General features: G+C 34.6%; 1 protein-coding gene across 3 annotated transcripts in view; it reads right to left on the reverse strand.

The window, feature by feature from the left end:
- CPNE8 (copine 8) overlaps positions 1-13,896 on the reverse strand; it is a 230,647-nt gene that overhangs the window by 51,854 nt on the left and 164,897 nt on the right. For all 3 annotated transcript variants that reach the window (XM_030322174.1, XM_030322175.1, XM_030322176.1), the window contains exon 14: positions 738-784. In XM_030322174.1, the coding sequence (XP_030178034.1) occupies positions 738-784 (47 nt within the window). The remainder of the gene's footprint in view (positions 1-737; positions 785-13,896) is intronic.

Below are 13,896 nucleotides of genomic sequence, written 5' to 3' on the forward strand. Positions count from 1 at the left end.
GAATATAATGTGAGAGCCATAAGCACAATAAGTAATTTAGGGGGAAAAACTAGATAAATATAAATTGATGGCAAATTCTGGTAAAAGTTAAATAATGAAATTTAAGTTATTAGGATACATAATCACTCATTTCAAATGACTGTTCTGTTTCAGAAAAAGTTACTTCAAAATAAGATTTAAAAACCTGACTCTTTTCTTTTTGAAATGTTTGATAGGCAAATTATGAATATCTATAATGGGGTGTTACATGACAATCCCTCTAAATTAAATGTAAATATGTTAACATGAGTAATTTTTAAAAATAAATAGTCAAGTAAAAACAAAGAGAGTTGCATAAAGTACAGGTACTTAAGGTACTATAAAATGAGGATAATTCAACACACTTCAACAGTATAGTTATGTATCAAGATGAAGGAAGGAGTGGGACAGAGCACACCATGGGCTTAACTAGATCTGAATTTTTAAAAAAAAATATGTGAAATAAAAATTATAATACTTCAATATTTAATAAATTTGAATGGGACTATTAGGCTATTTTTTTTTTGCATTCCCTTTAGTCATTTGTATACCTGAACTATTTCATAATAGTAAAAAGAAAGGAAAAATTACCTGAATTTTATATGAAACAACAGTTCAGAAGGATATAAATGTAGGAATCAAATATCTAAACTTATGAAAATAACTATCTTTCAATTAATTGCTAATATTTTTTACTAGTGGATAGTCAGAATACTCACCATTTGATGCTGTAAAATCAATAGCCACTGTGAAATTGATTTGTGTTCTAGAATATAAGTAAACAAGAATCATTAATAATGAAATAATCTCATAAAAAAGAGTTTGAGTTCCATTTGTGTTATTTTTTTTTTAGCATCATTAAGTTTCTTAAAATACAGTATATACTGGATAGCATCAAGATAGGCAGTTTTAAAAGGTAAAAGCGTGGCAAAACACCTTTACAATCATACAGCTGTAAAATATGAAAACGAGTGTCAGGAATAAAAATAGCTCCTATTTGGGAACACAATAACTAAGTGAGGGTTGTATAATAAAGAAGTCAAACTGCAAATAACGATTTGTCAGTCTCCAATGCCAGCATTTACTATCAATTTGCTTTTAAAACCATCTTGCAATCATTGTTGAATTATTATGCCCTTAAAAGTGTGGCACAGCTGAAATTATCTCTAATAATATCATTCCTAAACCAATTCTTTCCACAATCCTGAACACACAGGACTTTCTTCTGCTTTCTTCATAAATGAAGCATTTCAGATCCTGATCAGTATTCCTCTGTGTGTGAATTTATAGACATAGATAAATATTTATATAGATGATATTGGTTATATATAGTTTAAATTTTCAGCACAGTTCCCCAAAATTATTTTACTGGGTTAGTTCTGTTTTCTTTCCTTTTTTTTTTCTGATAGAAACCTAAAAGGTAGCATTTTCATTAAAAAATTCACTCCAGAGATTGGATACACATCTCTGACTCTTTCTGTATGTAATTCTACCCCTTTCTTAACAAACAAGGGGAAAAAACCCACAAATAAGCAACAATGAGATGATTACTTGGATAACACACAATCACACCTAATTTAAAAAATAATTTAATATAAAAAGTAAGCCATTTGAAAACATGAGTGCTATAAATCACCTTATTTTTAGAGACAAATTACTTTTGACATATTGCACAACTCATTAAATACTTCAAAGTTTGGAACTGCTATTTAAATGGTGCTGATGGTGATGAATATAATGATGACGATGGTGATGAGGTTGATGATGATGATGGGTACTACAGCATAGGGTCCCTTGTGGTTCTCTGAGTATAAATTATAGTAATATTTCCTTCTTTTTCTACAAATTGAGCTTCCAACTCCCTAGACTATTGAGGTACTGAAACATATTCCACATTTTTTTTCCTAAGGAATGAACAACCTTTTGTGCTTTGCATTTAATAAAAACTAATATAGATTCTCTTTATAGCTATAAGCAATTTTTTTTCAGTAGAAATTAGGTTTATAGGCTAAGAATATAGGCTAATTTGGAGCATGACACTAACCCGTATGAACCGAAAGGAGTTAGAAACTTTTAGAAAAAGAGTATTTTTGAGACATCTGGGAGAACATTTTGAGATAATGAATCCCTTTGAGGAACTGAAAAGAACAGTCACCATCAGCACATTGCTTTGTCATTCTGGTGCAAGGGAGAGAAGTGACTGTAATACAGGGTAGTATGGTGTTAATAGAGGGTAGTATGGTGTATTAGAAAGGTGCAGCTTTTGCATCTGAAAGAACAGGGTTTCAATTCCAGCAACCCAGTTGCTGACATTAGTCATGTTTCAAAACCCTCAGAGGTCAGGTGCCTGGCACGCAATAATAGCAAGAACTAACAGAAAAACTAAATGAAATATTATATCTCTATATATTTATATGTGTGTATATATATATAATGTGGATTACAGATACACATTATATACTATAAGCATATAAAATGTACTTTTACATAGCTTATATCAACTAATTTCATAATATTTTTTAAAAGACACCATTATTCTCCTTTTATAGACAAGGATTCTATGCTCACAAACTTCATAATTTTTGACACAAGTAATAAATGCCAGTATTGAAATCTGAATTCACATCTAACTTCAAAGACCACATTCATAAACTCTATACATACTACTCTGTTTCTACAATTAGATATTTATAAACTGCTTGACTATAATAACACAATAAAAGATAGTGATTATTATGTTACAAACAAAAATGATCCTATACAAGTATCCTTATGATAAGAATGCCAGGGCACATTCTCGTGCTTGGGCAAATTAGCTCATCTACCAAGTATGTTGTTAAATATATAAATCACAAAATTATCAGTATAAATATCTTTTTATGTTATTTTTTTTCAAATGTCACCTCTTTAGAAATGAAAAATAACTCTGAGTTTCAAGAACATATATTTTAGCACATTATAAAGGGCAGTTTAGGAGTTGAGTCTTTGGTTCAATCTCCCTTAGGTTGTAAGGACAGACACCTTGTCTTGATTCAACTGTCTCTTGTAACACTGTCTGCACAATGGTTTGCCAATATTGGAACCTCACTGTATTTATTGGGTGATCAAATGCATTCATTTTATGCTTGCTTCTAATCTGTTCTCCAGGAGAGCCCAGGATGTGTAGCATAACCTCCAACTTCTTAGAAGCATTAGTTGCAGATTTTAAAAAAATTCAGTAATCAGAGATACAATGGTCCTTTCAAAGCCAAAGCTGTGCCTAGCAAAACTATAAGGAAAAGGCATGACTATTAAAGAACTATACTGTATATAAGAATAAAAAAAGAGTAGATATTTATTATTAACCTGACTGAAACCTCTAGCTAACAAAACCTCTAGCTAGCTAAATAAACTAAATTACAAAAGCAAGCCAGTTAGGTAGCACCAAAATAATGAGGTATTAAAAAAAAAGAAGAGAAAACTTAAAAAAAAAAAAAAGAAAGGAAGGAAGGAAAGAAAGAAAAGAAGGAAGGAAAAAAGAGAGAGGGAGCCTCTTATCATACCATTTGGGTTTATTCATTTAAAAAACTACAATTCAACATTCATAGAGCATCTTCTGATTGCCAAGCACTATGTTAAGAAAACAGGAGCAAACTAAAAACTATCCTTGAATTCCTAGAGTTTATTTACTATTGTAGCTTTTACTATTAAAAAAATGACAAAAATAGCACAGCAGTTTATCATAGAATTCATAATCAACAGCATAACCTAAAACTCAACTGTGCATTTACTGTGGATAACAGCTTATTTATTTCCAGGATTCCCAAGTTTCCATTCATATTATAATGTATATTTGCTACACCAAGTGTTACATTCTATGTATTTTGGAAATATTAATTAATAAAATTTTAAAGAAAGTTGCTAGCAATACTATAACTTTAAGCTAGAAGACAGATTTCTTGAGGACTTTGATAAATGAATTGTGTCATAAAAGTAAACCAAACAAAACATCTGCACCAGTAATCCTGTTATCCTTTTTCATTCTTTAGTATTGCATGACGCCTAATGTTGGAAAAAAAAAAAAAATCAATCAGCGTCAAAGTAAAACATCCGAAGTCGCACAAGATGACTCCTGGCAGAATATTCATAAAATGATCACATACAAATCCTTGAAACATTCTGCTTAGGAAGCGTTACTTCAGCTGTCATTTTGCATTTTAGAAGCAGACAAGAAGGAACAAAATTTCAAGAAACCTGGATAGGAGTATTATATTATAGAGTATAAATAAAGGCATGCCTGCCAAATTTCATGAGTTAGTAGTAACATAAGACTTCTCAATGCATATGTCCTAGTACTGCTAAAATATATACTTGGAAAATGTCCTTGTTTTACTCTGCCACCTTTCCAAAAGCTGTAAATGACAAATCAGATGTCAAGACAGAAGATTTAACCAGCACAGCAAAGATCCATAGAAAACAAGCATATATATGTATGTCAAAGAAAACGACACATATGCATGCATCTGTGTGCATGTGCATGCACACACACACACAGTAATACTATCTTGGACAACTTTTCTACAACTGTCATTATGAATTTGTTATTGAGAACCAACAACTGTGATGGGGGTGTGCAGAAGGACCGTTTTATTTTCTTCCCAATTTCAAATTCTGTTCAGCTACACAAACTGAATATTATCAATATGAAAGATGAACTGTTGCCATCCTCCATTTTAAAGTTAATCTTGACAAATGCAGGTTCTGATTCACCTGCTGTTGGAATTTAGAATGCTTAAATGAAATTGAGATGCCCACTTAGCTCTAATATTCCTCTTATTCTCGCCACGCTGGCACCAAGACCATGCTTCTGCCTTGATAAACGGACATGTACTCTCTTTCTCTCTTGGGTTCTAGAATCTAGCCTGAATCTCTGGTTCACTTGCCTCAGGCACCACTATCATCCAGCCCAACCCTTCTTACCACTAACTCACCATGGCCTAAACCCTTTCCTTTATCAGCTTTTCCCTTTTTCTTTTTTTTTTTTAAATTTTTCAATGTTTTTATTTATTTTTGGGACAGAGAGAGACAGAGCATGAATGGGGGAGGGGCAGAGAGAGAGGGAGACACAGAATCGGAAACAGGCTCCAGGCTCTGAGCCATCAGCCCAGAGCCTGACGCGGGGCTCGAACTCACGGACCGCGAGATCGTGACCTGGCTGAAGTCGGACGCTTAACCGACTGCGCCACCCAGGCGCCCCGCTTTTCCCTTTTTCTTAAAAGTAGTTCAACTACCTAACAATTACAACAACAAAAACATTACCTGATTCTAAATTTTGCTGCATCTTCAAAATCCCTGCTTCCCGTGCCCATAAACAAGTCAAAGGATTAATTGCCCTCAGCAAGTGAGATCTAGAATGATGGCAAGCTTTGAGATACACAAATGTAAATTCAAATATAAACACTTTCACCTACTTGCAATGTGATCTTGCAAAAGCTATTTAACCTCCCTGCAGCTCATTTATACTAAATTAAGGATAATAAAACCTTCCTTGGATTGTTGTTTTGAGGACAAGCACCTGTCCTTTAGCAGGCACTCAATAAGTAGTTGATGCTTATTATCACAATTATATATTTTTTTAATTTTAAAGTATATTTATTTATTTTTGAAAGAGAGAGAGAGAGCACAAGTGGGGTAGGGGCAGAGAGACAGAGAGAGAGAGAGGATCCCAAGCAGGCTTCACACTGTCAGTGCAGAGCCTGACATGGGGCTCGAATCCACAAACCGTGAGATCATGACCTGAGATCAAGAGTTGGACACTTAACCAACTGAGCCACCCAGGTGCCCCTTATCACCATTATTGATGCTACCTTTTTCGGATCTGAGTTAGCATACTTTGAAAACTGGAGCTCGCAGTGCTTATCAAATTTCTGGACTTACCAGAGATTCAGGTTATTTCTCAGAACCTGACTCTCCCATGTAAGATTTTCTTTCCTTTATACCGGCTACAAAGGTCCCAACCTGCCCAACTCCAAACTGCAGCACAGTAGAAATGTGCTACCTGGGGGGCGCCTGAGGGGGCTCAGTCAGTTAAGATTCTGACTTCAGCTCAGGTCATGATCTCACAGTTCATGAGTTCAAGCCCCGCATCGGGCTCTGTGCTGTCAGTGTAGACTGCACCTCTGATCCTCTGTCCCCTATTCTCTCGGCAACCCCCCCCCCACACACTCTCTCTCTCAAAAATAAATGATTTTTTAAAAATGGTGTTATCTGGGTACCTCCCAGATGGGTACCAACAAAATCCCTTGGCATAAAGTAACTGTAAGCTATGACTCATGCCTTATTTTCTTTTCTATCCTTCCAAACAGTCTGGATTTCTGATGGATCAGTAAAATGTCAAAAGTAAGAATGAAAAGCAATGGGACAAACAATGTGGTTCTTCAACTATTTACACTAATATTCTTGATCCTTACTAAATCCAATTTTTATCAATTACCAAACTTTTGTGCTTTCTCTAGACTTTGAAGATTGAGTTCAGTATTTTTTAACACAATAAGAGGGTTCTGAAGTACAACTTCACAGAGTCTTGCAGTTAAAGAGCTTCTTATCAAGAAAGGTATTACAAGATGGCCAAAGTTTTTTCAAATTGCTAGTTTAGAAAATATCTTACAATTGACCTCATCAAAATAAACAATAAAACATCACCCCAAAGAAACAAACAAACAAAAATGCAAGCACTATCCAACAGCATCCCATTTAATGTGAGGTAGGTGCTGAAGAGGTAATGAACCCTAGTAGAAAGACTATGAACTTTTCACTCATAGATTGAGGAGCTTGAAACCCAGAGTCACAACTAGCTAGCTAGTTGTGAGTCCTCTGCAAGATTACCAAGTCTCTGATCCCCAGCTTTCTCATATGATAAACAGGTAATAGCTACATTGAAGAAGTCCTCTAATAAAAATAAAACCCTGAAGTACCTGCTTATAACAATTACTCTACATGCTGGAGGACAAATCTCCTGAAGAATCCATGTCATCGTCTCCTGGTTCATATGAATCCTTTCCTCTGCTGGGTCACAAGAGACAGTTCTCTCTTAACATTAACACATATTTCTTTTTCATTACTTCTTCTCATAGTGTTGGTCATTGGTATATCAAGTATAGGGTAATAAACTCCCAACCAGTGTAGACAGTAGGAAGTGCACTGTCCGTAGATGATTTAAAACCAATAACTTAATCTTCTAATACTCGGTCCACATTTTAATATAAGCATAAATCAGCAATTCTAAACAATGTAAATGATAAAATTCTCCTACTCTATCACAACCTGCCCACCAGGTCAACTGCCCACCAGAGAGGAACTATGTTAGAGAATGTGTGGCTAGAAGTGCATACTCTGATCATAAAATATAACTAAGAAACTGCCTGATACAAAACATTGTCAATGTTTGGGCTAACTTAGTGCTAGTTCTCATGACAAAACATACATGCAGTTTCCTTGGACTGTGAAATAAATGCCTCTGAAAAAAATCATTTGAAAAATAACATAAGCTGTTAATGAAACCACACTCTTAAAAGATGTACCTGGACATCTCTAGCCTTTTCAACGTTTTTTATTTATTTTTGGGACAGAGAGAGACAGAGCATGAACGGGGGAGGGGCAGAGAGAGAGGGAGACACAGAATCGGAAACAGGCTCCAGGCTCCGAGCCATCAGCCCAGAGCCTGACACGGGGCTCGAACTCACGGACCGCGAGATCGTGACCTGGCTGAAGTCGGACGCTTAACCGACTGCGCCACCCAGGCGCCCCTCTCTAGCCTTTTCAAGCATGCATTTAAACATGTAAAAATCAGAATCATGCATTAACCAAAACAAAGTTTATGAGTTTTAATATTCATAAAAGTTTATTTTCTAAATCTTAGTTTAGGTTAGTTTAGTTTATAGATGATAATATTCTATGTGAATGTATTTATAGAAGGCAGAATGGCTTTGTTTTTATTAGATTTACCCCCATTCAGCATTGCAGGGTTTAGCTCTCCACTGATTTGATGAATATAAAACACTTGGGTGCCACAACAAGAAACACTATAAAAAACCTAGACAGGGATATTCAGTTTTCAAATAAGAAATTGGATTAGTTAGGAAAAAAAAAAAACTTACAGTATTTCATGTTCTGGCAAGATGTGCGCCCTGAGGCAACCTACCCAATATAACGCTCCCAATTTTATAAAAGTAAGGCAAACATTTTACAACATCATTGAACTTGCTTCAAGTATTTTTAAGGAAAAGAAATCCTTATGGAACTTGTTGATAAGAGGACTTACTGATATTTAACTCACCCTTAAAATAAGCAGTGTCAAAAGCCCACGTTAGCCTTTAAAATTAGCTTATAATGGTAGGTAGCTTTTTTATCCCCTCAAAGACTTCTTACTTTTTTTAAAATAGAATATAAACTTTTTATTTATAATTTCAGACAAATTTTAGAATCAGGATCAAGAGTTTGGGTTGAAATTGGAATGTAGGGAATGTCTTGGCAATTCCTCCAAAGAGAAGTGAACTATAAAAAATTACTTTTATTGACTCTGTAAATTTGAATATATCTTTTTCTCTCCATGTCTCTGATAAGCAGGACAATTACCACCAGTGATATTATGAAGACCAAATGAGATAGGACACATTGGAAATTTAAACAAGTTCAAATTATTCAGAAAAATAGTAGCTAGCATTTATTGGGGTTAACTCTCTGCTACTGAATCCACACAGCCGCTGCATGAGATATGCACTATTATTTTTATTCCTATTTCATATAAATGGAAACAGGTTATGCTAACGAGAAACAGATTTAGAATTTGGACCAGGCAGTTAATGCCAGAACCTAAATTCTTGATCACTACTATGCACTGCCTCAGTTATCAGCAACCATATCTTTGCAATTGACCTGACGTTTTGTCAAATATTTACTTATGATTTTAATTCCTTCCCAGAATTATCCCACTTAGTGTTTTACCTATTACCCTCTCTCATGGTCCCTCCCTTTCTGCTAAGATTTGAGGGAAAACAAACAGTCCATGGTTTTAATCTTGATCTTGTCTTTCCTTGAAGTCACTACAAACCCAGATATGAGTGAAGTTGAGATAATTTCTGGCAGAGGCAACATAAAAAGCATTTTTTCTTATTCCAGAAACCCTGATTTATCTGTTTTGTTTGGTGATTGTGGTATGCATTGTGGAAAGAAGATAAAGTCTGAGAGACACAGACACGGGGGTTTATAACATAGGTCACTGAATTGTCACACTCTTTGTTTAAAAGTCGTATTTGTTTATAACGTTTCATTATGCTAAGAGATTTGGGGGAAAAAAGAGAAGAAAGACAGGTTTAAAATAGCTTTCTCATTAATGTGGATTTATTCAGTGGTTACTTGGTGTTTAGCTCTATTAAAAATATTTTAAAATTGCCAATCTCCGGGGCGCCTGGCTGGCGCAGTCGGTTAAGCGTCCGACATCAGCCAGGTCACGATCTCGCGGTCTGTGAGTTCGAGCCCCGCGTCGGGCTCTGGGCTGATGGCTCAGAGCCTGGAGCCTGTTTCCGATTCTGTGTCTCCCTCTCTCTCTGCCCCTCCCCCGTTCATGCTCTGTCTCTCTCTGTCCCAAAAATAAATAAAAAACGTTGAAAAAAAAATTAAAAAAAAAAATAAAATTGCCAATCTCCTTGAGAAGATAAATCATATAAACAGACAAATTAAAATGACACCCAACAAAACTAGTGAGCACTCCATATAAGTGGTAGGGACTTTTGTAGCTCATGGGAGGTTGGTTGAGAGTTTGGGCTTTCTTCAGAGGAAGAAAAAGACAGTCTGTAGTCCTGCAAGTTTCTAATACATTTAATAGTCTAATAAAGCATGGACTAGGATTCAATGTTGACATGAATTTCATGTGAACATGAATTTTAGACTCAGATGCAGAATTTGTGATCTGTTTTCCTCCTTCATCTGCCAGTCAAAGAGATATGGAAAACTTTATAGATATTTGTTCTTGGTCATGTTACTGGCGGAGTGAAGAGTTTCATGAAGACTTCAGACACATAGAGGACTGAAGGGCAGACAAAACTAAATTAATATTTATGATTCTACCCTGAGATAGTTATAGTGTGATCCAATGGAAATATAGAAATATGTATTTTACAGATCTGTAGAAGTCAATAAACACATTTCACAGATAATAATTGTAATAATGATAATGCTACCCTAAAGCAGAATCTCAGATTTCAGAGCAGTTGTGACTTTATATGAATCTCACATTGTCCTTATTAGTAGTTATTGGGTATTCAAAGCCATAGATTAGAGATTCCTGAATAAATATCTTTAGTTGCTAATTATATCAGACTTTTAATATTTAAAATGATTTCTTAATAAGTAAACAATAAAATAACTACTGGGATAAATGTACAGAGTATAATTTTTAAAAAATGACCTCATATTCAACAATCCAAAAGAGGCAGTTTTTATTACTCTACAGTGAGACCTCCTTTATAGATATTAGTCTTGTACTTAGAAAATAAACCTCTCTATGACCTCAAGTCATAGAATATGTCTCATGCTCCAGGAAAAGCACAGGACTGTTTCACCAAAAACAAGTTCTAAAAATCAGATTTTTATTTCAGAGAATATTTGCATAAATATTGGCTGATTTAGAATGCATTGGTCTCATATGCTCACTGTGTGCCTGAATCCATAAACCTGACTATCACAGCTAAACAGAATATTTGAGGAACCGAGATTGTGAATGAAAGTATGGCTTCACAAACAATCAGGGTTATATTTTCATGTAAATATCTACATCAATAACAACTAAAGCAATGGAAACCTAGAACACCCAATACTAAAAATTAGGCCTATCATGTTCCTTTGAATGGGAAAATATTAAAGGACTATGAAAATAATTTTGTTTAGTATTTAAATGTGTTCATTCTTAACTCTGCATAATTTCTACTTAGATTCATGAGAAAACAAATAATGTTCTTATAATTTTCTATTGAATTATTTTTTGTGAGCTGACACAAGAAGATAGATGAAATTTTAAAAGGAAATTCAAGAATTCCTTTCTAAGAGTTTAATCACAAGCTGTTATTCCACATCGGTCACCTGTTTGCCATCTTTTGCTTTTCTCATGCTCCTACACATGCAAGGGAAATATTTTACAAAATTAATGCAGAGCACAAAATAAATGCAGGAAAATCTCAACTAACTTTATTTTGGATAGCCCAGAGCCAGCCAGAGTACCAACTGTTACTCATATTGTATATGATGATTTTTTAACTTTTTTGAAGACCTCTAGCTTTACTTGTCAACTAAAGTTCAGCATAATCATAAATTAACAAGAGTTTCTCCTAGATTAGAAAAAATATGATGAATTGGCCCCTGAACTGATACCACCCAAATTAGCAACAATGATGCTAACCCAAGTCAGCCATAAAACAATCCACAAACACCTGTAACAACTATTGCCATGTTCCTGCAAGTTAAAAGTGAGTAATTACTACAGTTCATTATAAAAACAAAGTGGAATTGAACACTTTGTTCCAATCACTTCAGAAATATCATACTTACTTGGAAAGATGGCATAGCAGCTCTTCAAAAAAGCTAACCTTGATAATTCCACAAATCTTCAAATGTACTAATATGACCTCCAAAATACTACTTTGGGTTGCTTGGCTGATTGCAGCCTAAAGTGCCAGCTTATTTCATTGTTCTTCAGTGTAATCACAGGATAAAAGGGAAGAACAGATGGCTAAATTAAGAAGAGTCTTATTAGATGTGTGCTGAAGAGGAGTTCAATCAAAGACTAAGATGTGAATACTGGGGAAGTTCAGCTGAAGACTTGACCACAGTTAAAGGATGTAGCTTTCAGCTACCTTTCTGTCTTCAGTTGAAAATACTAAATCTTTTAGGTAGAACTGGTGGAAGAAGGAGCAGAGGAAAAGCAAAACAACAACAACAACAACAACAAAAAATGGGGGGGGGGGGTTGAAACTTGGGTTTCCAAAGACATGAGCTTTTACAAAAGACATCACAAGAGCTAATAAACAGAGGTTTCATGGATAAAAACTGACTCAGCTCAGTCAGCTGAGCATCTGACTCTTGATTTCAGCTCAGGTCACGATCCCAGGGTTTTGGTATCAAGCACCATATTGGGCTTTGCACTGAGCGTGGAGCCTGCTTCAGGTTCTCTCTCTGTCTCTCTCTCTCCCTCTGCCCCCTCCCCCTGCTTGTTCTTTCTCTCTCTCTAAAAAAAAAAAAAAAAAATTGACAATGACTTATAACATTATCAATTCATCAAAAATAAAAAAGGAGTGGCACTATTTGGTAAGGATAGAGTAAACTTTCACATACAAATGAAAGTGTTTGGAGTGTAAATGATTATTACTGCTACCCTTTCAGCAACACAATTTAGAAATATCTAACAAACTGTAAAATATACATTCCATTTCATTGAACAACATTCTTCCTAGGAAACGTCCCTGTAGATATGCTTAGTAACGTACATAAAACGTTTGCACCAGGATTTTAACATTGCAGCCTTGTTTATAACAAGAAAATAAAACGGATGCAACTGAAGTGTATATCATGAAAATTAAAAAAAAAATTTTTTTAACGTTTATTTTTGAGACAGAGACAGAGTGCCAGTGGGGAGGGGCAGAGAGAGATGGAGACACAGAGTCCTAAGCAGGCTCCGGGCTCTGAACTGTCAGCACCAAGCCCAGTGCAGGGCTAGACCTCATGGACTGCGAGATCATGACCTGAGTCAAAGTCAGAGGCTTAACCATCTGAGCCAACCAGGCGCCCCAGTCACAGAAAAATTTTAGACTAAATCATGTACATCCATATAATGGAAAACTTAAAGTAGATTAAGTAAGTACTGACAAGGATATATACATATACACAATATATTTAAATGAACAAAATATACATTATAGAATATTGTGCACACAAATATCTAACTATGATCATCTCTAGAAGGTATGATTACAGAGGATCTAGCTTCATACTAAATTATGTTCATTTTACCTAATTTTCCTTCTTACTATTCACACTTTATGTTTATAATGCAAAACACAAATATTTTTATGCCTAAAATTTGGGAGACATAATACTTCTTTCCCTCAAACCTGAATATAAAACACTAATAAAATAAGAAAAAATAAAAGTATTTCATTTTTGAAAAAAAAATAATGAAGAATATGAAATAAAACCAAAGTATTTAACAATTTTAAGACTTTAAGTTGTAAGAAATTCTGACTGATGTTCACAAAAGTCAGTAGCCACTTACTGAAACTATACATAATTGTCAATTATTATAATTTTCCTAATTTAAAATGAATGCAGCGCATTATATTCCATGTTACTATTATTCAGAATTTTTTTGTAGTTATGTGTCTGTTTTTTATATGACTTCCCTTCACTTCAGTGCATTTATCTACTTGGAGGTTGAGTTTCTTAATAGCAAGGGTAGAAAGCCAAAATGTTTCAATGTCTAAACAGGTGGAAAAAAAAATTGACAGAAATTTATCAATAAAAATAAAAATAATGTACTGAATATTTAGATTAGATATTTGTAGCTGTACTTCTACCTTGGTTTTCATATTGGTGTTTTCCTCTCAAATTGCTATAATTTGTTATTTTCATACCAACAGAAATCTTTAAGAAAGCTAGGAACATGAAACTTTACCCTTCATTTCTTATAATCAGAACCCATCAGGCATTCTATGAAGTAAGTACTCTGATCAATCCCCATAACTCACAGTTAAATGAAGTTTAAATCTTCATAAATATCTAATAATAAAATTCTTAGATATTCCGCATGCTAAGCGATCACTTTCCATTAGGCTATGTAAATTAAACTGTATT

Source organism: Lynx canadensis, chromosome B4 (genome assembly GCF_007474595.2).
Source record: "Lynx canadensis isolate LIC74 chromosome B4, mLynCan4.pri.v2, whole genome shotgun sequence".
Taxonomy (NCBI): domain Eukaryota; kingdom Metazoa; phylum Chordata; class Mammalia; order Carnivora; family Felidae; genus Lynx; species Lynx canadensis.